Source organism: Abramis brama (genome assembly GCF_963993115.1).
Source record: "Abramis brama genome assembly, chromosome: 18".
Classification (NCBI taxonomy): domain Eukaryota; kingdom Metazoa; phylum Chordata; class Actinopteri; order Cypriniformes; family Leuciscidae; genus Abramis; species Abramis brama.
Window position 1 is genome coordinate 21321344 of NC_139980.1, and position 26653 is coordinate 21347996.

The following is a 26653-nucleotide window of genomic DNA, read 5'->3' on the forward strand; positions in this document are numbered from 1 at the left end:
TACATAAATGTGATATCTCAGTGGTATCTGTAATTGTGTGATGTATTTTGTTTATGTGGAGAAAATCAAATTAAAGTGAGGGGAAAAATAAATTATATATATATATATATATATATATATATATATATATATATATATATATATAATTCATATATACTATTTATTATTATTATTATTATTTATATTTATTTATATTTATTATTATTATTATTTTTTCTATATAATATGAAAAAAAAAATATATATATATATAAATATATATATATATATATATATATATATATATATATATACACACACACCCACACAACGCCATACACGCTGTCTGCCATCTGCCTTGTACAGTGAAAACCGGGATTCAACCGTGAAGAAAACACCTTTCCAAAGTGCCAGACGCCATCGAATGTGAGCATTTGCCCACTCAAGTCGGTTATGGAGACGAACTGCAGTTAGGTCAAGACCCCGATGAGGATGACGAGCATGCAGATGAACTTCCCTGAGACGGTTTCTGACAGTGTGTGCAGAAATTCTTTGGTTATGCAAACCGTTTGTTGCAGCAGCTGTCCGGGTGGCTGGTCTCAGACGATCTTAGAGGTGAGATGCTGGATGTGGAGGTCCTGTGCTGGTGTGGTCTGCGGTTGTGAGGCCAGTTGGATGTACTGCCAAATTCTCTTAAATGCCTTTGGAGACGGCTTATGGTAGAGAAATGAACATTCAATTCATATCAGCATCTTGATATGCCACACCTGTGAGGTGGATGGATTATCTCGGCAAAGGAGAAGTGCTCACTAACACAGATTTAGACAGATTTGTCAACAATATTTGAGAGAAATCTCTAAAATGCGAAGTTTTACTGTATTTGGGGGGGGGGGGGGGTCGGAAAACCATTCAGGATCTGGTGTGACCACCATTTGCCTCATGCAGTGTAACACATCTCCTTCGCGTAGAGTTGATCAGTTTGTTGATTGTGGCCTGTGGAATGTTGGTCCACTCCTCTTCAATGGCTGTGCGAAGTTGCTGGATATTGGCAGGACCTGGAACACGCTGTCGTATACGCCGATCCAGAGCATCCCAAACATGCTCAATGGGTGACATGTTCGGTGAGTATGCTGGCCATGCAAGAACTGGGATGTTTTCAGCTTCCAGGAATTGTGTACAGATCCTTGCAACATGGGGCTGTGCATTATCATGCTGCAACATGAGATGATGGTCGTGGATGAATGGCACAACAATGGGCATTACGGTCTTGATCAGAAATTCTTTGGTTATGCAAACCGATTTTTGCAGCAGCTGTCCGGGTGGCTGGTCTCAGATGATCTTGGAGGTGAAGATGCTGGATGTGGAGGTCCTGTGCTGGTGTGTTTACACGTGGTCTGCGGTTGTGAGACCAGTTGGATGTACTGCCAAATTCTCTGAAACGCCTTTGGAGACGGCTTATGGTAGAGAAATGAACATTCAATTCACGGGCAACAGCTCTGGTGGACATTCCTACAGTCAGCATGCCAATTGCATGCTCCCTCAAAGCTTGCGACATCTGTGGCATTGTGCTGTGTGATAAAACTGCACATTTTAGAGTGGCCTTTTATTGTGGCCAGCCTAAGGTACACCTGTGCAATAATCATGCTGTCTAATCAGCATCTTGATATGCCACACCTGTGAGGTGGATGGATTATCTGGGCAAAGGAGAAGTGCTCACTAACACAGATTCAGACAGATTTGTGAACAATATTTCAGAGAAATAGGCCTTTTGCATACATAGAAAAAGTATTGGATCTTTGAGGTCAGCTCATGAAAAATGGGGGCAAAAACAAAAGTGTTGCGTTTATAATTTTGTTCAGTATATTATTATTGCCAAGTTTGTGCTGAATAGGGTTGGGAACCGAAAACCGGTTGTTATCCAGAACCGGTAGTGTTTTTTGAAAAATACCGGAACCGTGCGAAATTCCTAAGTTTCGGTTCCAAAAACGGTTCTGGGCCGATGTGTGGGCGAAGTGCTGGGAGCTTATCCTTTAATAGCGACATCTCACACTCACCTCATTACTATTAAAATAGTAATGAAAGCACTTGCGCTACTCACACGTTTTGAGAGAGAGAGAGAGAGAGACGATCTTGATTCAAACACCCACGCAATCTTATTCCTAAATAACAAAAACTTCACACTGGAACATTCAAATCTGTTTGCGCTGTCGCTGAGAGAGCAGTTGTCAATATGAAACAGCTTTACTTTCACAATCTTTTCAACAGCACAGTATCAGTATTTCGGTGTTACAAATATTCAAATGATCACAGAAGTACTGAAATAAAAGTTTATAGTTTGAGAATAAACACTGATGTCTACGGTAGCAACCAAAAGAGAGTAAATCACCTTTTGAAAGTCGCTTCAAATAACGAAAATTCGCTTAAGAATTTACTAAATGTATATAATGAGCGAGTACATCATGAATGCCTTTTTTCAAACCGTGATTTTGTCTTATCCTGAATCACTATGGTAAGCCTGTAATAAGCATTTATACTCGGACTACTTTACACCGGCACCGCTGCGGAGAAATAAACATAGAGAAGTAGCTCCGGTTACAATGTTCTTCCGCAAGACGCAAGCAGTTCTGTTTATTTAACTGCTAGAGCGCTGATTCATCCAGTAATGAAGTGAAGTCTTTATGAATCAATCATTCAAATCGAAATATTATGTTTCACCTGTCTGGATCGTACATGTGTGTTCAAGCATATTTTACCCCTTCTGAGAGGGTATTCTCCACTGCTGGAGATACAATAAGCTATAGGAGAGGTCCCAAATTATCCTAGAGAATGCAGAAATATTTATTTTCCTTCAGAAAAATTAATTATTTTTGCAAAATTGCTAAATAATATGTTGAATTTGTTGACATTACCAGTCTGTTAAACTCATTTGACAAGTATAAGAAATAAACACAAAAAGGATGTGCATTTTCCCCTTACTACTATTTTTTATTTTTTATTAGTTGTTTTAATAATTTGTATTGAATGGGAACCGGAACCGAAACCGGAATCGGAACCGGAAAATGTCTTACGATTCCCAACCCTAGTGCTGAATACAGTGTAATGAGACTTTAGCCATTAATATGTTTATAAGCAACTGAAAAAAAGCACAAATGTCAGGGCATGTCAAAATTCTCCATGGCCCCAAAACCCCCTCAGACCCCAGTTGATTCTTACTTGAACTTCGGCATCTGTGTTAACACACGTCTTCCCAGTGGTGCAGCGAAATGAACGATAGGCACCTCACCCAGAGACTGTGGGTCCCGTGTTGTACAACTTTATAAAACTGTGTGTAATGTTATGTCATTTCAATTCCTTTATAGCTTACCGGGTAAGCGTTGAACTAATCTTTCTTCCTCTTGGATTAGAAATAAGTGGGTTTTTTTCATTCTGTGTTTATTCTCATCTGAACTTCTGTTCATTTTGAGTTCATTCTCACCTGTACTTCTCTACCTGTTTTGTACGTTCAATTTCTGCTGTTTTTGCTCATCCTGCTCTGCACTGCGCTACAGTCACTTCGGCCCTGTATAACTGCTTGCAGTTCTTGTTATTATTATTATTTTGTACATTTAGAACTAGAATGATTTTAAATCATTTCTATGATTTTTTTCCCTCCAAAAACTGTTACTGTCATACTTGAGTACTGAAAAGCTTTCCTAATCTGCTTTAACACATGCATTACATCAACAGTGCATTACTAGTCTAGCACTGTTACAGGATCAAATATGCTACATGCATTAAAGTTAATAAAAAAATGAAAATATTGTGCTACAAATCTTAAATGATTGTTTAGGTTCGAACGTACAGAACCAGATGTAATCACAGCTTACATAAGCTTATCCGAATAGCATACGAGGCACTGAGATTAATAATATATTTACAGCATTTATGTACACTGAGTCAATATCAAAGACAAACACACCTTGCTTCTCTCGTTCTCTGATCTCTGCAGTCTGTTTCTGAAGGCCTCATCAGACTCTGGTGTTTGGGTGTCATGTCTTCTCAAAGCCTTTGAGGACAGAGTGGAGCCGACAAGGAGAAAGAAAAAAAAGATTAGCAGCCTTTGTGTTAACATCCCCTCTTCTCCACTAACTAGCGGATGGATGGATGGATGGATGGATGGATGGAAGCGTACAATATAATAAAGCTTTCAATAGAATACAAATAGTCAACTTTTCCTGAAATAAAATATGTTAGTGGTGCACCACCCATCACCACAATGATACTGGGTGTTGTCAAAAGACGTCACCCAGAGCTCTACGGTATTCTGTTCTCTAGATATAGCTCACTTTTCCTCCTCCAGTGTAAGTATATAGGATTTTTTCACTCGTTTTATTGTCCACCAAGCAAAAATCACAAGTCTGATTGCTTAGGAAAATAATGAAAAATATTCAATAAAGAATAATGAAAAAAACCTCTCAACTTCATTCATTTCTAGAGCACAAAGAGTATAAGCACCACTACGAATGCAAAACTGCTTATACTGTATGTGGACTGGCAGCAATAAAAGCCATGGGATTTGGTCCAAGGGCCTAACCATAAGCAGTTGTAAAAATGATGCTTGCCTTAGAAAGCACCACTAATTAGTTTTCTGTAGACCACTGAGTAATTGCATTTGCATATACAGAAGATGTAATGTACTAGAATGAGTTTGAAAAACAAAAGTGGGAAATAAAATATATTGGAGTAAATTTAATTCACTTTTGCAGATTTGAGAGTAATCCCATATGAGTTGCAACAGAAACTCACATACATTATGTGCCACATGCCATTTAATGTGAAAAACCAGCATGTGTGATTCCAGCACGCACATGGAGCACAAGATGAATTTGCTATATGTATTCATACAAAACAGTTGGAAATTGATGTATCATCAGAAATGACACACGCAAACATCAAAATAACTGAGATGCATAATTACAGAAGGCGAAACATAATTACTATGATTAATTGTATCATAGACAGACCCCAACTTCCATATCACATTAAGGTGCCACCCAGCCAAAGACTGATGTCATTAAATCATTGGGTTCAAATTCACTAATAATTGTGTGGATTATTTCGTATTTGTACGAATAATATAAATATTTTAAAAAATATATCTGCTTAATTCACAACACGTTCGTACCATAAACTGTAAAAAAAAAAAAAAAAAAAAGCGTACGCACATGAATTTGTTCTTAACATCGTTCTGATGTTAAGTGAATTTGGAGTATTCTAAATGAGCGGCCACGTGCACAAGGTTAGTCATTTGCATAAAACACACCCTAACCATCTCCATATAAGGGCTTTCCTTACAGCCCTCCGTCACTCTCGTCAAATTAGCCGCTGTTTGCAGAAGTGCTCTCACCCAATCCTCGAGCAATGCCAAAGTGTGCCGTTCTCACCAGTTCAAACACAATAAACACTTTTTATACAGACCTCTCATTAGCCAGCTGTACATACACGTATATCTGTGTTATTCAGAGAAATCTCGCATCTGAAGCTATAATGCAGCTTTTCTTACTCTTTAACTATATATGATGGAATGTGTTTAAGATTAAATTAAATTGTATTATTTAATCATTTTATTATATAATTTTATACATGGACAATCCAATTAATGCAACATCAATATAATAATAGTCGTGTTAGGATGAAATATAACTTCTTAACACGATTATAAGGCCATACAGAGTAAGTGCTTTTATGCGTATGTGTGGTTTCAGTTGTTCCTATATTTTTTTCGTAAATTTAGAATGAATTTTATTACTACATTTTTGGTGAATCGTGATTTGTTCTTGAAATCGTTCATACATTTCACTCACAAATTTGTGCGTACGCATGCTAAGTGAATGAGACCCATTGTCTTTATGCTAGGTATCATTTTGAGGAAGCATTTCATAGTCTAAAATCACTTTGTGAAATGCTACGGTGACATCATTCTCTAACAGCGTTCTAGATGATATGGGTGTGCAAAAGAGCCGAACATTGTTTTTCTCAACCGCTCTTTGGTGACTAAGCATTTGTTTATCTGCCTTGATTTGCTTGTCTTGTTTGTTTCTCATAATTTCACAACAAATGCATTATTTCTCTAGGCCTAAGGCACACCGCCTTTTCATTAGCAAACTGCAGTGGAGATGCAAATGAGGCTCCATTCATCAGTCACCTCTCAGATAAATAGGACAATTGTTAATGGAAGCTAAACACAAGCATATACTGTCCCCTGCTGGTAGGAGCACAGCATGAACCTGATCTGAAGTTTCCACTAGATCACTGGTTTTAACACTGATTTTCCCCTATTATCATACCTCATAATGTCAACCGGATATTTAGGCAATTTGAAGAAGTTCCTTTAGAGGTTCAACTGGAAGTATCTGATGCAAGTGCGCAAGGAACTTTTCATTCAATCACAAATTTGCTGGAGCTGTGAAGCATTTTGTGTCAAGTCATGATATAAACACATTAAGCTAAAAAGCAGACAAATGACAGCAAGTGCAAGTCTTAGAGAACAAGTCGCATCTTAAAGAAGCCATATCATATATTTTCCTTATTACCTCACTATTGAACACGTTTCTGATCACTCAACAGAAATCACTGATATATTCATGTATTTGGGTTTCCCCACAGCAGAAACGTGTGTAAGTTCAGATTGAGTTCTTGGTTTCATTAAAAGATCCTTTTGGACTGGGGAGGGAGTTGTGAGTTCTGAAAGTTACAGTATGTTTTCATAGTACATCAACCTCATTTAGCTCAGAATATCCAGGAAAATGTGAAGTGTAATGATATGGCCCCTTTAAAATATTAGCAAATAAATAACAATATGCATTAGTGCAGGGGTGCCCAATCCTGCTCCTGCCGATCGACTGTCCTGCACAGTTCATCTCCAACCCTAATCAAACACACCTGAAGCAACCAATTAAGGTCTTCAGAATCACTTGAAAATTAAAGGCAGGTGTGTTTGATTAGGGCTGGAGATGAACTGTGCAGGACAGTCGATCGGCAGGAGCAGGATTGGGCACCCCTGCATTGGTGTAGTGTTCTACCTCCTGCAGTTCTCCAGACATGTTTTTTGGTTTCTCTCTGTGATATCTTTCAGAGAGCACTTGCTGCCCCGAGCACATCTCATCCTCAATCTCCTGTAGACGTCTCTCCACCCGTAACGAGACCTAAGACACATCATACGTCTCAAACCTGACTTAACGTGCTGTTTTCAGCCCTGTTCAGCTAGAGCAAATTGCTGTTATTCAGTATATCATGTTCTGTACAGCAGGTCTCCTTAGAAACTGGATTCAACTTACAGCAGAAGAAAAGACACAACAAGTGCATTCTGACAAGAAGCAAGACAAGTGGTCGCAGGCAGCAAAAAAAAACCAATGAACACAACATGCTGTGTTACATAAGCAACACTTACGGTTTCTTCTCTCTGCGGTGCCTGTACGTGGCCTGCAAGAATCTCCAATGTCTTCTTGGTTTCTATGTCAGTCCTTTTGAGGGGCAGAAAGCAGAGAAAACACAACATTGTTTTTTTTAACAATTACACAAGGAATTTATTATCATCAACGAACACGATGCTTTGATTTGATCAGGTAGAAACATTAAAGGGACCTGTTTCTTCTGCTGATCTCTCTATCAATGTCATCACCCATTCGAAGCTGATCACTCCGCAGGTCTCTTAGGGACTGATGCATTGAGTGAAACTGAGAAACAAAGAGAATTAGATTTTAATGTGAGTGGTGGAAAATTTGCTATGAGGTTGCTAAGGTGTTTGGGTTGTTTGCACGGGCATTGTTTGGTGGTTGCCAGGAATTTCTTGGTGGCTGCTTACTTGGCCAAGTCAAAAGAGCCCATCCCAGAGTCTCTGTTATATTTTGATATATTCCTTTAAATATAGCTTGAGTCCCTCCTTCTATGCCATTCAAATGGGACTTTTTTTTTGTCTGTTCATTGTCCTCCACGTGAAAACTGCATTTTTTATCTCTTAAAAGAGTCAGTTAAAAAAAAAATTGCTAGGAAAGTTATTATATACCTAACTGAGATAAAATAACCATGAATTATTGTCAATTTAAAAATGTTTATTATTTTTTACCTTTAAAACCTTGATTTAACATCCTACATTACACGGCTACCTCCCAAATATATAAATAATTTAGCCTGATGAGGAAACCGAGGAAACCGTAGGGTGTTCTAGCACTTTTTAATTGGGCAGAATATATAAAAAAAACATAACTGTAATAATTAATAAACTAATGTTTTGTTTAATGTAAACTAATGTTTTTAAGAATGTGATCGATCAACTAAATGTTCTACTGACAATGGCACAGATGCAGCCAGATCATTCCCATAATCAGTAGGGGTGTAATGGTTTAGATTACTTTTAGCACAGTTTTAGTGTCACCGTTTCGGTACGGTTTGGTATATGCTATGTTCATGGAAAAAAGGACTACTGTCAAATAAAAATAAGGAAAATAAGAAACAGATAATCAAACTAAAAGCAACAGCACAAATAAATATAAATAAAGGTTATTTCAGGTTATTTAGGTATCTAACAGTAGTTTTCAGGTACGTAAATTGAATAAAGCAATCAAATGTGAAATAACATTGCACATAATCTTCACTGAATAAATTAAATAAAGATTAATCATTATTAAAGTTACAAAAGCTACTGATTTCCTTGTCTTTTGTTGTTTGATTAACATTTAAAATACAGACAGCAGGAATATTAGGCTGCTGTCACTTTAAGACATCATACACGGATACAAAATACTGATACTGATCCACGTGCATTCTGTTTACGTTTACTTAAGACATAACCTACTATGTTTGCTAGGATACTCTTCAAGACGGGCATGTTGACAATTTTTCTGTGAATTTGTCTGTTCAATCGCAAGACTTGAAAGAGAAAATCGCTGTACACACGTGTGCTTTGGATGAGTACACACACAAATCTTATTACAGTGCGCAAGCGAGTTCTCTTCTGCGTCTTCTTTGAATGTTTAAATTGGCAAGGCTTAAATGAGTTTAGTTTAAACACAGATAGCAACATGTGCTGTTCAGGTCTCACCTGCGCTTGTGCGCTATCAACGCCCGGGTAATGACTGGTCATAATAGAGCATACGGCACTCACATTGAACAAAGTTCAGGGAGTCAGAGTGCGTATCCATCGAGAGAAACATTCATTAGCCGAACTCTGTGTCTGTTTTACGCATTGTTATTTTCAACAAATGCCGTGCCGAACAGTGGGTGGAGAACGGTACGGTTAATTCTTTTACAGAGAACCATTACACCCCTTATAATCAGTGCAAATTTGCAAACAAGAGCCTATGATATTCATAAGTGTGTGATTTTCTAACAACACTGGCACAAAGTGGCTTAAGACATGTTTTTTGGGGGGGGTGTCAAAAAATGGCATATGGTAAATCACATTGCATGATTGATGATCTCCCAATAAATATGCCTTTTTCAGCCCTGTTCAGCTAAAATGGAAACTCCTACAGATGCAAAAAGGTTTGAGTTGGCGCAAGTGGTTAGAAAATCTGGCCCTAAAATGCTAAATTGCTCATATACTGACTCAATTTGTTTGTCTGCATCTGTAGGAGTTTCCATTTTAGCTGAACAGGGCTGAAAAAGGCGTATTTATTGGGAGATCATCAATCTCGATGCTATGCGATGCGACGTGACGTTCGTCTGTTATAGGACAACTTAGTTTAAATAAAATTAATATTTGTGTAGTGTTCAATGTTGTTATCAATAGAGATACGCGGATGGGGTATTAGTCCATCCGCAACCGCATCACAAAACTCATCATCCGCAGATTCCGCACCAACGTTTTTTGACCAGATTTCAAAGCCGCACCCACCCGCCATCCACTGATTGTTTTGCGGTCTACGGACGATGCAATGCTCTGCTGATGCGAGCCGCAAGAAAGCCCTTGTCTGTTCTAGAAAGGATGCAGCAAAGATATTTAATGCTGATGTATGAGGCATAGGCCCACGCTGAGTTTCATTCATTTACGATGAGATGCGCTCTAGTTCAACTTCACAATGCAATGCAAGTGAATAACGCGGCGCATCGGAGCCTCCATGTCACGGTTATATTGTCTCCTATATTTGCTTTTTATTTATTAAATTTCATTTATTAAAATTAAGATACAATTTGTACAAAACAAAATTCGCTTTAAAGAAAGGCTTTCTACAAAGCAAAACTTAATGAAGTGGTAAAAATCATGTCTGACGATTTACAAAACAAAACTTCATTAAGTGGTAAAAACCATGTCTCCCGACTTCAAATGTTCATTGCTAATGTTTATTATTGCAAATGTTTTCATTTGTTTAATAAATTTCATAATGATGGCACATCACTATATCATAGCTTTTATTTCTATCTCAAATGATTGGCGGTCGGTCAGGGGGTAGGCTACTTGGCAAAGAATCAAATACAGTTGGAAACGACATAGACCATTAATAAAACAGACTGTTAACAATTGTTTTTAATTAGTATTTAAACATTCTCTATGATAAAAAATGTTTGTAAAAAATATTTTAATAACACGGTTTTGGCGGTTATAGAGTTCTAATGACGGTGTTCAACTATAACCGTCGGTCTCACGGTTATATACTAACCGTCACACCCCTACTGGAAGCATCATAAAAGAGATACTAACACCCTGTCTACACCAGGTGCATCCAGTGTATCAAGTCCATTCTTCAAGTCAAAAAATCACTTGTAAGAAAAGATACAGTATATTTACAGTACATTACTTAGACAATGTGCCAACTCAAATGAATCACAAAGTCACAGCATGAACTGTAATCCATATAAAATCCACAGACAACAAAAAAGCAGCAGTGATGTGTGTGTACATCAAAGGTGGATTATTTAGCATTATTAAGTCATCATGTGGAAAAATCAATATGTCAGCAGCCAGGGTGGGAATTATACCGCGGCCACGGCCGCCGTTGCCCTACACTTTGGCCTTCATGCCCCGTGAAAAAAAAATCATTGTACGGCCACAGTGGCCTGTGTGCCCTGGCCCTGTCCAAGTTCCACCCAAGTAGTCTCTGAACTTCAATTAGTTTGTGGATTCGCGCAGGTGCAGTGTCATAATCACATCGATGATCTCACGCATCAAAACAGCAGTGCAAGAAGCATGTAACGTCAGCACCAACAGAAGAACGACACTCTGTTGTCGACACTGGTGCATAGATATATACACTAGATTTCGCCTTGGCTACGGCATTCGTTCATGAACTGCCGTAGCCAAGGCGAAATCTATATGTCTATCTATGCACCAGTCTGCGCACACGTCACACAGCAGGAAGCGCGGGCGCCCTCAGATCACTTGGACGTCGCTGTGTTACAAGAGGTAAAAACGATATAAATACTGTTCGTTTTCTCACACAAACCGCTCGTTTCGTGTCTTAGGCCATCAATGTGTACTTACGATGGGGAATTGTTTAATTTGGACGATGGGGAATTGTTTTAATTAGGACTCTGTGGATGCTCTTTGAGACCGTGACCATAGACCTGCATTATATGACTGACAGACAAGAACGGTTTGACCTAAAAATATCAAAATCTATTTGCTAGTAGATAAGTGCCCTTTTCAGAAAAGGGCCCTATGCAAGGTTCCAGAGGTAACGGCGTCGGCGCACTGAAGCGTTTTTTTTTTTAATAGTTCAAAGTTACTATAAGATTTAATGTTATTACCTTGACAAACTATAACTTACATCATTAAAAAGATATAAGACTCACGTTTCAGTATTTGACCACTATTGTATTCTGAGAAATTTATATTGACAGTTATGTCTTAATTTGTGTCAGGAGTTATGAAATGCAAAAATGAGTCGATACCTTTAATATGAATTATGAGCGTCAGACGCTCCCATTCATAAAAAACTCCTGTGCTGTCGTCATGAAAGCGATTCACAAAACAACGTCCCTCACGGCTTTTAGCTCAAAAGTGTGCAGATTTGGAGAAATATTGATATATTCTCAGTTTACATCAGATTTCTATTGACAGGAATAATATTTTATTGAATTTATAGCCAAATGCGTCGATGTAATCATTATGAGCGCTGTATACTGATGTGCTGTGTTTTCAATTCATACCAGCAGCCTGAGGGCGCTCTACTGAACATTATAGTCCATATTTGAAACACATGAAGAAGAGCGTTCGACAATGCAGGAAATTATTAATTTATTGGCATTTGTGTTGTTTCTGAATGCTTTTATTGGCATTTGTGTTGTTTCTGAATGCTTTTATTGGCATTTGTGGTGTTTCTGAATGCTTTTATTGGCATTTATGTTGTTTCTATTGTTGTGTGAGGGTGTATACCTTCTGGATGTAATGGCGCTCTCTCTCTCTCTCATTAAAAAATGTTTTTTTTATTAAAAAAGTCATAATCCATGTCTTATTCCAAATTAGGATGTTATGCTATCAATCTGAATGGGAAAACCATCGAATTGTATGATGGCCTTTGTGCCCTGTCATATGGCCTTGGTGCCCCTAAAAAAAAAAAAAAGGTGGAGGCCAAATGGCCTTGCCCCTAAAATTACATAATTCCCACCCTGTCAGCAGCAATAACAAAGACGTGTGTGGACTGTGTGGAGAAATGTCAACATTCACTCAAGCTCCCAGACACTGTATTTTGGTATTTTGTGTGTTGTGACTGGAGAACTAAAGCAGAGCAACACAGAAATGTGGAAACCGGTAGAGGTTCTGCTATAACATTTATATTATCAGTGTGGTTTTCAAAAGCAGACACCAAGCAGAGAATAATTGTGTAATCTGCAAATTCAGTTTTAAAACATTCTTGAATGCATGAATTTTCCGCATTTAATATGAATTCAGCTGATATGTGCTCATACTGTAGGTATACAGTGAATATATTAAAGCGAATGAGACTGAAAGCTTTGACACAATCAATTTGACGTTGTTTGGATGAGAAATGCTAAAGATATCATTAAATATATCATTTTTAAAAGGTTGTGGTTTAAAAATAAACATTCTGACATTAGAGGGTTGTATCGGTCAAAGAAGCCCCAAGAAGGTTGTGGTTTAAAAATAAACATTCTGACATAAACACTCAGTCAGCTACACTGTTTACTTCTGAATATTATAGTTTGGTTCCTTCTGAATATTATAGTTTTCTTTACCAAGAAACCAACATTTACTAAAAACACACACAAAAACTGATTTTGTTTCTTTACCAAGAAACCAACAATTACTAAAAACACACACAAAAACTGATTTTGCACGGGCACTTTGCACTGCTCCCTGGATCGACGGATGTGGATGTAATTCATTGTGGATGTAAACTGAATCTATAAGTCAGCTATGCTGTTTACTTCTGTAATTTATAGATAGATTCTGGTGTGCTTAACGTTATCGCTACTAGTGAGGACTAACTGTCCTCAGTTGGTTTAAATCATATCTAACAAATAGAAGTTTCTCTGTTAAACTTGGTAATTTTTCTTCCTCGCCTGCCAAACTCTCCTGTGGAGTGCCGCAGGGGTCTATTCTCGCACCCATTCTTTTTTCCCTGTATTTACTTCCTCTGGGCTCCATTTTCAGAAAGCATGGTGTATCATTTCACTGCTATGCAGATGATACACAAATTTATTTGCCTCTGAAACGCAACAAAGATACTGCACTGAAATCTCTTTTTGCATGCCTAGAAGAAGTAAAAATGTGGTTTTCTCAAAATTTCTTATTTCTGAATGATTCCAAAACCGAGGTTATAGTCTTTGGCCCCCATGACAACTTTAATAGCAGTAACATTGATCTGGATCACCTCTCTCCAACTTCCTCTTGCATTAAAAACTTAGGTGTTTTCTGGGATCAGAACTTCAAATTTGAAAAACAAATAAATGCGGTGATTAGTTCTTGTTTTTTCCAGTTACGTCTTCTCTCTAAGATCAGATCCTCTCTTTCTGAGAAAACCTTAGAGATTGCTGTCCATGCGCTCATTACATCACGGTTGGATTATTGCAACTCCCTCTACTATGGCATACCCAAACACTCTATTGCTCGTCTCCAATTAGTACAGAATGCTGCTGCAAAGTTTCTCAAAAGAAAACGCAAATTTGATCATGTTTCACCTATTTTAAAATCGCTGCATTGGCTACCAGTGCATTTTAGAATTGAATTTAAAATTCTTCTCTTTGTTTTTAAATCCGTAAATAATCTGGCACCGAGCTATTTGTCCGAGCTTCTCTGTCCACACAATCCAACACGAAACCTGAGGTCTGGTGATCAGAAACTTTTGTCTGTCCCCAGATCACGGTTAAAGAATAGAGGAGACAGAGCCTTTGCGATTGCTGGCCCTAGGCTGTGGAACAGCCTTCCATTTTATATCAGAGCGGCTCAATCTCTAACTATTTTTAAATCCTCTCTTAAAACCTACTTTTTTTCTTTAGCTTTTAATACATTGTGAGCTTTTGTCATGAATGTGTGATTATGTTTTGTATCTTGTGTATTGTTCAGCACTTTGGTCAGCCCTGTTTGCTGTTTTTAAATGTACTATATAAATAAATACAAATACAAACTAGTGGTCGACCGATATATTGCCAAGGCCGATATATCGGCCGATATTTGGCATTTTTGAAATATCGGCATCGGCCGATAAGTTTTTCTGATTGGCCGATGTGTTGAAAGCGGGACTTTTATTTTGACGTGGCAAGATGAAAACCACTATTTTCTGTTTCAAACTTTCACATAGGATCTTTAGGTTATAATATCATAAAAAATTCAAATCCAGATTTTGATAAAAATGGATTATTTTTCCCCAAAAATGCAATAAATTCATGACACTTTTTTTTTCAAAATGCAATTAATCCATTGAATCAATATAAAAGTTATTTTTTATCATATTGAAACTGTTGAAATCAGCCATCGCTAAGAAATACCTCCTGAACTTTTTTGACGGCGATCAGCTCACAAAAACTGATTTTGCACGGGCACTTTGCACTGCTCCCTGAATCGACACGCTTATTAATTTGTGGATGTTAACTGAATCTGTAAGTCAGCTATGCTGTTTACTTCTGAATATTATATTTAACTCTGGTGCGCTTAACGTTATCGCTACTGTGTAATAGTAGCCTATGCTATTCACCAACTAAACATATCCTATTCAATGTGTTCACAGTCTCTTTCACGGCCATCATTTGTAGTAGCCTATTCACAAACTGTTTCCTCAAGCATAGCGTTTTCTCGGAGTTCACTGTGTGCTTTCTACTGTAAGAATTGATAAATTAGGAAATTCCAGACAGTCTGTTTTGGGGGTGGCCAGGCCCTGAGAGGACAAAAGGACCTCTCTGGAGATTACCATTTGAATTGGCCCTCGTGCATCATTGAGACGAAAGTCTCACCTCCGAGTCATCCTAATCTACATCTCCTTCCCTCTCCCCTCACCCCCCCTCTCTCATGCTCAGATGATCACCTGGTTTCTCCCAAGAAAATGTATAGCTTAATGTAAATGATTATCACAGAGTATTTTCATGTTTGGTATCATTTAAAATGTCACAGTGCGACTGGTACAAATGTCCTATTTCCAGAATAAGTAAAACACAAGGTAATAAGGTTTTTGAAGGTTTATGGATAACTAGCATACAAGGAGGGGTTGGTCTCTCAAGCAAATGGTCACGCACCCCCAAGAGGTGCTACAGTGTACCTCTGAATGCAAATTTCTATTGTTAGCACATGGTTCCAGGTGAAAAGGTTTGTCTATTTGTTAGAACATAACCTCGAGAGATGGAAGTGCAGCAGGGAGATCGAGGCCTTTTCTGTACCTCAGATCGGTCCGTGAGGTTGAGAGTGAGAGCTCTCAGCCTCACGTATTTCTTAATGTTGGGTATGCATCTCTTTTCTTTATTCCAGAGAATTTGATGTTTTGTATCGATTATCTTTCAATTGATTATGAAATTGGCATGATACATTTACCTGACATAATAAATTGTTACATTTGATTATTCTAACTGACTTTGATATTATTTTCATTGAAGAGTTAAACGGAATAGTCAAACATTCACTCACTTTTAGTGAGGCACAGATATTATTAAAACCTTTCATTTATGGAGTCAGATGAATTAACGAGAGAATACATAACTAAATGTATTGTAAATTTAACCAACCAATACTTTGCACGAGTAAGGACAGAACACGTGATAACCTTCCCTGTGTATTGGCGGACCGGCATATTGGACCAATTTCACGGGCCTTACAAAATGGTGACCTCGGCGACGTGATCTCGCAACACAGGCGAGAAAAGTCCTTTCCAGCAAGTATTGGGAGTTTAGAAGCAACAAGAGGTTTTAACATCTTCTCTTTCTTCCGTGGTTGTGGTAAGTCAATTTTCTTTGCATTCTTAGAAGTGTTGAAGGAATGTTTGATGTGGCAGCCAGATGAAGAATGATTCGATTTTAAAGATCTCCTTGTTTTGCCTAAAGCAACAGGAAGCGAAACCTAAAGTGAGAATAACATCTTCCAAAGAATTAATAACTGAGCTGAAAAAGTAAAGCCTAAAAAGTTTTAAAATCAGCCGCATGTTTTCCGCCCATTGTTGTATTGGCTTTGTTTAAACACTAGCAACACGTGATGAGAATGAGCAAACAACAGAAATAGAAATCTAAGTTTGTAAACAATCGGAAAACACGTGATTTTATAAATAAAAAGGCAGATCGATGCATTGTTTATGGAAAGAAAATTTTGGGAAAACAGGATGATATGATGTACAGGCTAAAACTCAAAATATCAAGGATAATGCTAAATGCTATTGTCCATGTTGCTCTCAAAACGCTCAAGGCTACGCTAAATGCTAAAGCCATGCTGCGTTCAAGGCTACGCTAAATGCTAAAGCCATGCTGCATTCAAGGCTAATGCTAAATGCTAACACGATGGGATTAAAAAAGTATGCATTAATTCTGTGAATTTTCAAATTTGAAATTGTGCTTAACACATTGTGCTAGAACACACTTTATAGTTGTTTGTGCTACGAAAATGTGCACATAGGCTAGTTGAGTTTATTCTTTAAAAACACAAGATTGCTTTACTGTAAGTAAAAGGTTGTAGATGCCATGCATGCTAGGCCACGTGTCTTGTGTAAACTGGACTAAATATCAAGTGTGTTTGTTGAATTTGTTTGTCTCCTAACAGGAGCATAGGATTGCCATGTGGCTACAATGTAAATCACAAGACAAAAAAATCGGAAAATCAGAAACGAATGCATCTCATTAATCCTGAAACAAAAACCTTTTTATATTTAAGGCTTCAGAGAACTAAATATTGTTATGTTTGAATGTATTCTGAATTACTCTGAGATTTGTTTTTTCCAAAATAGATCAACGGATTCGTATATTTCCACAAGATTGCGTCAGAGATTGGCGACGGCTAATAACTGATATCAGGAAGTGTGCTGGCGACTTGGATGAGAGGATGGGTTAGTCCGACTAGGATCAGTTTTACGCTGGTTGATTAACCTAGCTTGGACGCTTCCGATTACTTCTGTTCTAATTTAATAGTTTTGGAAAACGGCTGAATTAAGTTCCTGAAGGGCATCCAAGGGGGCTATTGTATAATATCTTTGATTGTTGCGCGTGTACGGCAAAATCTCTAGATATTTAGCCAACTGCCTCAGCTTCTGATCTTCGGGACTGACCACTTGTGTCGTGCATCCTTGGGAAGGACTGCAAAGCGATATAGTTTCCTTATCTATAAACGGAAAAATATAAAGTAAGAGTAAATAGAAGAATCAAACGTTATAATGGCCATTTAAAAAGACTAAATGAGAAGAAAAGGTATTTGAAACCTAGCAAAGGAAAAAAGAAAAACAGCGAATGTACATCTTATCAGCCCTGAGCCAAAAAGCCTTTTAATATTCAAATGTATTGACATGAGAACAGGTAGAGACTTGACCATGCGTTAAGTTGTTCCAGAGACTCTTCAGAGACCGAAAACAATATAATTTGACTTGTATTGTTAAAGAATATAAGTATATTATAACTTGAATTATAATAAACATTATATTACACTCGCCGAGCAGGACAATAATTGGAGAAGTGTGACTTTCGTCATTAAAATTGAATTTCTGAAACAGAATTTCATTTGTGTGCTACCCAGTGCCAAAAAGGGGCGGAGTATGCCTTTATTTTTCACCGTTAGAAAACACGGCTAGAATTGTGTGGCACAGGTAATAGCAAACCAAATTGTGCAACAACTAAAATGTAATTTAATCAGTTTTTTGCAGGTCAAAAAATATCTGCACTAACTAAAATGTGTGAACGCATTGCACATACAGCGGACTGAAGGCTGAACTGAAAAAGCAGCTTCAGGTATCACAACACACTGAGACAACAGCAACAATTCAGACGTGGTCAATGAAACTCGGTTTCATGTGACATCTGGAATTAAAATGGCAATTGACATGATAATGGAACAAGTAAAAGAATTCCACACGTCTGAATTTAATGTTTTTGAAATATTGGAATTATCTGTCTGTGGTTCGCTCTCCTCTGTTTTATGTCTCAGGTTTACTTCTGCAAATTCCTCGAAGGACGGACGCCAGGATGGGCCGGACCCCACCTGGATCAAGGCCAGGACAGCGGAATTGTTAGAACATAACCTCGAGAGATGGGTGAAAAGACACTTCAAGAGGCCATTCACACTCACAATTATGGAAGCCATTTTCTGCCAAATTTAAATAAATAAATTAAATGATTAAAATTAAAATTAAAACCAAATTAACGATTTCATTACAGAAAACAGTACGCAAAATATGTGACAAAATTGAGAATGAAATTAAATGATTTCATTTTCACAGCATTATCCCTGTCAAATTGAAAAATAAAATGCAATTGGTGATTTCACATTTCATTTTCACTACAGTCTCGAGGCAAGACTGCCAATATTAAAATGAAAAGCCAAACGTGAAAAAGAAACTACAAATACAGTTTTTACAATGCTCTTTAGTAACGCTCACGCAATAATAGTGACACAATTCAAATACAAATGTAAATTTTCGTTTTCATTTTAATTCCTCTTTTATTTCACAGTTTTCATTTTCGTTTTCATTTTCAAAGACAACCTGCATGCAAATTCTATGTTAATGAGTGGGTGTGGCTTATTCTAGTAATGGCGCTAGAGACATTCGCTGTAAAGCGCTGTAAAAACGGCGCTAGAGACTTTCGCTGTAAAGCGAAGTCATCGACGTCCGTGTGCATGAGTTGAATGTGTGAAACGAAATTATTTAAATGTGATTATATTGTAATTGAGACGACGAGATATGGCGAAATCTGTTAGTGAGCTTTTGCGGGAAGCTGCCGCAGCATTAGAACATGGAAACAACCAGCCTGACCATGTTAGTTATGATGTTAGACTCAGACTAGACCATAATCGATGAGGTTCATTCATGTATTAGGCTGTTTTGGAAATTCAACTATTTGGGTGTACAAAGGTCTTAACACAATTTCTACAACAATTATAGCCAGACATTAATTCCCACTGGCTTTAACCGAGAACCTCGGCCAATGTTTCATATTCGCGTCGTGCCTAACAACGCCCTTCAGCCGTGACTTATTCAGATACAGCACTAGCATGTGTCTGTCCGCTGTTTAACTGTTACGTGTCTTTTGGTTATTTTAAGTTTGTGTACAAAAAGAATCACAATGCTGATTTTCATTTCCAGTAACAACTTCTGGATGAGATCGAGAAAGCAAGTGTACCTGCATTTACAGTAGGCTAGATATTTCCTTCAGGTCAGTCCTATATTCATAATAAAAAATCCGTTTGAATGTCCGGTGTGATATCTTGTACTTTTAACAGTTAATGGGGTTGTCCGTGCCTATAGTCATGTCAAATGCGTCTTTCTTCTCCGTGATCACAAGTTTGAGTCATTTCAAAAGCCTTCTCTACTGACTGACTGACTCACTCATTAAGACAGTCTTTGTCTCCATCTAATGGAGAAACAATGTGACTTCTTCTGTTGCTTTATGGTCAGGGACTATTTTTTTTTCTCCAGCGGAAGGAATTGGCTTTTAGTGATTCATTTTACTTCATGAAAGTTGCATAGATACATATGTTTCGGGATTAATATTTGTATTGCGTGGTAACCGTTTTATAAAAGCAATAAGGTAGGCTACTCTAGGCTAGTGCTGTATCTGAATAAGTCACGGCTGAAGGGCGTTGTTAGGCACGACGCGAATGAAACATTGGCCGAGGTTCTCGGTTAAAGCCAGTGGGTATTAATGTCTGGCTATAATTGTTGTAGAAATTGTGTTACTAAGACTTCTGTACACCCAAATAGTTGAATTTCCAAAACAGCCTAATACATGAATGAACCTCATCGATTATGGTCTAGTCTGAGTCTAACATCATAACTAACATGGTCAGGCTGGTTGTTTCCATGTTCTAATGCTGCGGCAGCTTCCCGCAAAAGCTCCCTAACAGATTTCGCCATATCTCGTCGTCTCGATTACAATATAATCACATTTAAATAATTTCGTTTCACACATTCAACTCATGCACACGGGACGTCGATGACTTCGCTTTACAGAAGGCGTGTCTCTAGCGCCGTTACTAGAATAAGCCACACCCACTCATTAACATAGAATTTGCATGCAGGTTGTCTTTGAAAATGAAAACGAAAATGAAAACTGTGAAATAAAAGAGGAATTAAAATGAAAACGAAAATTTACATTTGTATTTGAATTGTGTCACTATTATTGCGTGAGCGTTACTAAAGAGCATTGTAAAAACTGTATTTGTAGTTTCTTTTTCACGTTTGGCTTTTCATTTTAATATTGGCAGTCTTGCCTCGAGACTGTAGTGAAAATGAAATGTGAAATCACCAATTGCATTTTATTTTTCAATTTGACAGGGATAATGCTGTGAAAATGAAATCATTTAATTTCATTCTCAATTTTGTCACATATTTTGCGTACTGTTTTCTGTAATGAAATCGTTAATTTGGTTTTAATTTTCATTTTAATCATTTAATTTATTTATTTAAATTTGGCAGAAAATGGCTTCCATACACAATAGTACATCACTGAATAAATATGGCCTCCCAGTTTAGAACTGGAACTAAATTTGCAACACAATTGTTATAGATTAGATTACACCCATCTCCTAGAAGTGAACACTGAACACACACCTCCATCACTATACCCTCACAACTGAACACTACACATAATACGAAGATGTGTCATCTTCACACAAACAGATCCAGATAGCTTCACACGTAGATTGGTCATGACAGTCTAAAAGAGACACACATAGCATACGCTATTCACAACACACTGCCAACTCATTGGAAAACACTGAAATATACATATGAATGACTACAGTCACAAGTCAATGATGCAAAGTATAAAGCAGAGACAGACCTGCTATAAAATTTCAAAATGTTCAAACTTTCTGATTGTTATTAAGGTGGTTGGAAAATCAGAGGGCCCCTGATTTCTCAACTTACCACTAATAACAGAAATATCATAAAAACGGATAGATCTGAAGTGTGAGCACTTCAATCAATTACAAAATTTACAATTTAACCCTGTCATCGACTGTGACTTAGCCAGCTCTCTCTCGCTCTCTCTCTCTCTCTCTCTCTCTCTCACACACACACACACACACACACACACACTCTCTCTCTCACCAACACAAACACACATACACACACACAACACTGTTGCAATGAATGAACAATCTCCATTCTTATATGCTTAAACATGTTCCAAGTCACTTCTTAGATCTGCATAGGTGGCTTGCATTGGAAGATTCATGAACAAAGTGATTATTATATACCTGCATTTCTTCCTGATTGTGATTGAATATTATTATTGCTGTTATTTATTTAGGTTACACCGACCTCTTGCTGCATTTCCTTTGAATAATTCAGACCAAGAATATTTAAATTCCACTACCATTTAACATCACAGTGGTAGTGAAGAATTGGATATTTAAAATGAGACCATTCTACATGACCCTGAGAAACATTTGAGACCAGATGTACCATTCGCACTTGCTGACATGAACATGATATCTTATATTAGACGTGACATGATTTTGTTTTGTTGCATTATGTGTTCCCATGCATTTCCATACGACTTCAAGTTCATAAGTGCTCAATCGTGAAGTGGACATTTAAGATGCTTTTCAGGTGTCTCAGGCTTTTCACACAAAGCAGTGTGAACCAAGGAGAAGCCCTTCATCCACTGAGGTCTGCCCAGACAACCGCACCGCTGGAGGTGACAGGATCGGTCAAGAAGGGTCAGATCATCATCGTGGAGAAGGTGCCAGAGAAGCAGAAGTTTCTCCATGGAGGAATGACACGTCAACTGAACAAGTCACAAAGGTCCAGATTGACTCTACGAACTTTGCTCACATCACAAGATCACAGGAAGAAAACCTGAATGCTTTCATCCACCTGCTGGACTCAAGCAACATACACCTGGTGAGACCAGGTGTTCTACAGGTGAACACAGTCCTCTGAGCTTCTACAGATGCTAACATTGAAAAGACAATTTTCTCAAGGATTACAACAGACGTTAATCAGTGACTCCATAGGAGCTCATTTGAATTTGACCCACAGAGTCAAGGAGGGAAAACTGTAAGAATTGATAAATTAGGAAATTCCAGACAGTCTGTTTTGGGGGTGGCCAGGCCCTGAGAGGACAAAAGGACCTCTCTGGAGATTACCATTTGAATTGGCCCTCGTGCATCATTGAGACGAAAGTCTCACCTCCGAGTCATCCTAATCTACATCTCCTTCCCTCTCCCCTCACCCCCTCTCTCTCATGCTCAGATGATCACCTGGTTTCTCCCAAGAAAATGTATAGCTTAATGTAAATGATTATCACAGAGTATTTTCATGTTTGGTATCATTTAAAATGCCACAGTGCGACTGGTACAAATGTCCTATTTCCAGAATAAGTAAAACACAAGGTAATAAGGTTTTTGAAGGTTTATGGATAACTAGCATACAAGGAGGGGTTGGTCTCTCAAGCAAATGGTCACGCACCCCCAAGAGGTGCTACAGTGTACCTCTGAATGCAAATTTCTATTGTTAGCACATGGTTCCAGGTGAAAAGGTTTGTCTATTTAAGGAAGTGCAGCAGGGAGATCGAGGCCTTTTCTGTACCTCAGATCGGTCCGTGAGGTTGAGAGTGAGAGCTCTCAGCCTCACGTATTTCTTAATGTTGGGTATGCATCTCTTTTCTTTATTCCAGAGAATTTGATGTTTTGTATCGATTATCTTTCAATTGATTATGAAATTGGCATGATACATTTACCTGACATAATAAATTGTTACATTTGATTATTCTAACTGACTTTGATATTATTGCCTCGAGACTGTAGTGAAAATGAAATGTGAAATCACCAATTGCATTTTATTTTTCAATTTGACAGGGATAATGCTGTGAAAATGAAATCATTTAATTTCATTCTCAATTTTGTCACATATTTTGCGTACTGTTTTCTGTAATGAAATCGTTAATTTGGTTTTAATTTTCATTTTAATCATTTAATTTATTTATTTAAATTTGGCAGAAAATGGCTTCCATACACAATAGTACATCACTGAATAAATATGGCCTCCCAGTTTAGAACTGGAACTAAATTTGCAACACAATTGTTATAGATTAGATTACACCCATCTCCTAGAAGTGAACACTGAACACACACCTCCATCACTATACCCTCACAACTGAACACTACACATAATACGAAGATGTGTCATCTTCACACAAACAGATCCAGATAGCTTCACACGTAGATTGGTCATGACAGTCTAAAAGAGACACACATAGCATACGCTATTCACAACACACTGCCAACTCATTGGAAAACACTGAAATATACATATGAATGACTACAGTCACAAGTCAATGATGCAAAGTATAAAGCAGAGACAGACCTGCTATAAAATTTCAAAATGTTCAAACTTTCTGATTGTTATTAAGGTGGTTGGAAAATCAGAGGGCCCCTGATTTCTCAACTTACCACTAATAACAGAAATATCATAAAAACGGATAGATCTGAAGTGTGAGCACTTCAATCAATTACAAAATTTACAATTTAACCCTGTCATCGACTGTGACTTAGCCAGCTCTCTCTCGCTCTCTCTCTCTCTCTCTCTCTCTCTCACACACACACACACACACACACACACACTCTCTCTCTCACCAACACAAACACACATACACACACACAACACTGTTGCAATGAATGAACAATCTCCATTCTTATATGCTTAAACATGTTCCAAGTCACTTCTTAGATCTGCATAGGTGGCTTGCATTGGAAGATTCATGAACAAAGTGATTATTATATACCTGCATTTCTTCCTGATTGTGATTGAATATTATTATTGCTGTTATTTATTTAGGTTACACCGACCTCTTGCTGCATTTCCTTTGAATAATTTAGACCAAGAATATTTAAATTCCACTACCATTTAACATCACAGTGGTAGTGAAGAATTGGATATTTAAAATGAGACCATTCTACATGACCCTGAGAAACATTTGAGACCAGATGTACCATTCGCACTTGCTGACATGAACATGATATCTTATATTAGACGTGACATGATTTTGTTTTGTTGCATTATGTGTTCCCATGCATTTCCATACGACTTCAAGTTCATAAGTGCTCAATCGTGAAGTGGACATTTAAGATGCTTTTCAGGTGTCTCAGGCTTTTCACACAAAGCAGTGTGAACCAAGGAGAAGCCCTTCATCCACTGAGGTCTGCCCAGACAACCGCACCGCTGGAGGTGACAGGATCGGTCAAGAAGGGTCAGATCATCATCGTGGAGAAGGTGCCAGAGAAGCAGAAGTTTCTCCATGGAGGAATGACACGTCAACTGAACAAGTCACAAAGGTCCAGATTGACTCTACGAACTTTGCTCACATCACAAGATCACAGGAAGAAAACCTGAATGCTTTCATCCACCTGCTGGACTCAAGCAACATACACCTGGTGAGACCAGGTGTTCTACAGGTGAACACAGTCCTCTGAGCTTCTACAGATGCTAACATTGAAAAGACAATTTTCTCAAGGATTACAACAGACGTTAATCAGTGACTCCATAGGAGCTCATTTGAATTTGACCCACAGAGTCAAGGAGGGAAAACTGTAAGAATTGATAAATTAGGAAATTCCAGACAGTCTGTTTTGGGGGTGGCCAGGCCCTGAGAGGACAAAAGGACCTCTCTGGAGATTACCATTTGAATTGGCCCTCGTGCATCATTGAGACGAAAGTCTCACCTCCGAGTCATCCTAATCTACATCTCCTTCCCTCTCCCCTCACCCCCTCTCTCTCATGCTCAGATGATCACCTGGTTTCTCCCAAGAAAATGTATAGCTTAATGTAAATGATTATCACAGAGTATTTTCATGTTTGGTATCATTTAAAATGCCACAGTGCGACTGGTACAAATGTCCTATTTCCAGAATAAGTAAAACACAAGGTAATAAGGTTTTTGAAGGTTTATGGATAACTAGCATACAAGGAGGGGTTGGTCTCTCAAGCAAATGGTCACGCACCCCCAAGAGGTGCTACAGTGTACCTCTGAATGCAAATTTCTATTGTTAGCACATGGTTCCAGGTGAAAAGGTTTGTCTATTTAAGGAAGTGCAGCAGGGAGATCGAGGCCTTTTCTGTACCTCAGATCGGTCCGTGAGGTTGAGAGTGAGAGCTCTCAGCCTCACGTATTTCTTAATGTTGGGTATGCATCTCTTTTCTTTATTCCAGAGAATTTGATGTTTTGTATCGATTATCTTTCAATTGATTATGAAATTGGCATGATACATTTACCTGACATAATAAATTGTTACATTTGATTATTCTAACTGACTTTGATATTATTTTCATTGAAGAGTTAAACGGAATAGTCAAACATTCACTCACTTTTAGTGAGGCACAGATATTATTAAAACCTTTCATTTACGGAGTCAGATGAATTAACGAGAGAATACATAACTAAATGTATTGTAAATTTAACCAACCAATACTTTGCACGAGTAAGGACAGAACACGTGATAACCTTCCCTGTGTATTGGCGGACCGGCATATTGGACCAATTTCACGGGCCTTACACTACCATGCACAAATAAAAATGTCACTGAACTTTTGCTGTGTAATTGTAACAATGAGCACTCAAACACACCAAACCAACAATTACTAAAAACTAGGGGTGCACGATTCAAAAAATGTCACGATTCGATTCGATATCGATTTTTAGGCTCAAGATTCGATTCAAAATCGATTTTCGATTCAAAAACGATTCTCGATTAAAAAAAATGATTCACAGTATGTAAGTACTTTTTTTAAAAAAAAATAAAAATAAAATAAAATAAAAATTAAAACAGTTGTATGTTAAGAATTTTAAACTAATATAACTTCAAAACATACAAGTAAGTAGCAAATAATAAAGAGGAGCATAGAAACATAACAAACAAACAAATAGTGCTTTCAGTAGCCTATTTAAGATTATCAACGTTTTCCATTCAAGAACTGTGAGTGATTTTTCTTCATCTTTACTTCTTGTTTTTTACTATGACATCATAGACTGCGGGAGATCTATTAAGCTGCATTCACGCACGGATCTCTTTTGAAATATAAGAAGTAAAGTGGTTTGTCCTGTCCGTTTAATCCCTT

At 37.8% G+C, this 26653-nt stretch overlaps 1 protein-coding gene across 7 annotated transcripts in view; it reads right to left on the reverse strand.

Moving 5' to 3' along the window:
• The window catches only part of cep128 (centrosomal protein 128), a 135974-nt gene that overhangs the window by 103709 nt on the left and 5612 nt on the right, over nt 1-26653 (reverse strand). For 6 of the 7 annotated variants that reach the window (XR_014603394.1, XR_014603395.1, XR_014603396.1 and 3 more), the window contains exons 6-9: nt 7602-7693; nt 7408-7480; nt 7040-7162; nt 3937-4023 (exon numbers count right to left, since the gene is read on the reverse strand). Coding sequence is in view for 4 of the 7 variants with exons in the window: in XM_084091106.1 (XP_083947232.1) it covers nt 3937-4023; nt 7040-7162; nt 7408-7480; nt 7602-7693 (375 nt within the window). In the remaining 3 variants the exon portion in view is untranslated. The remainder of the gene's footprint in view (nt 1-3936; nt 4024-7039; nt 7163-7407; nt 7481-7601; nt 7694-26653) is intronic. The other variant, XM_084091107.1, reaches the window with a different exon arrangement.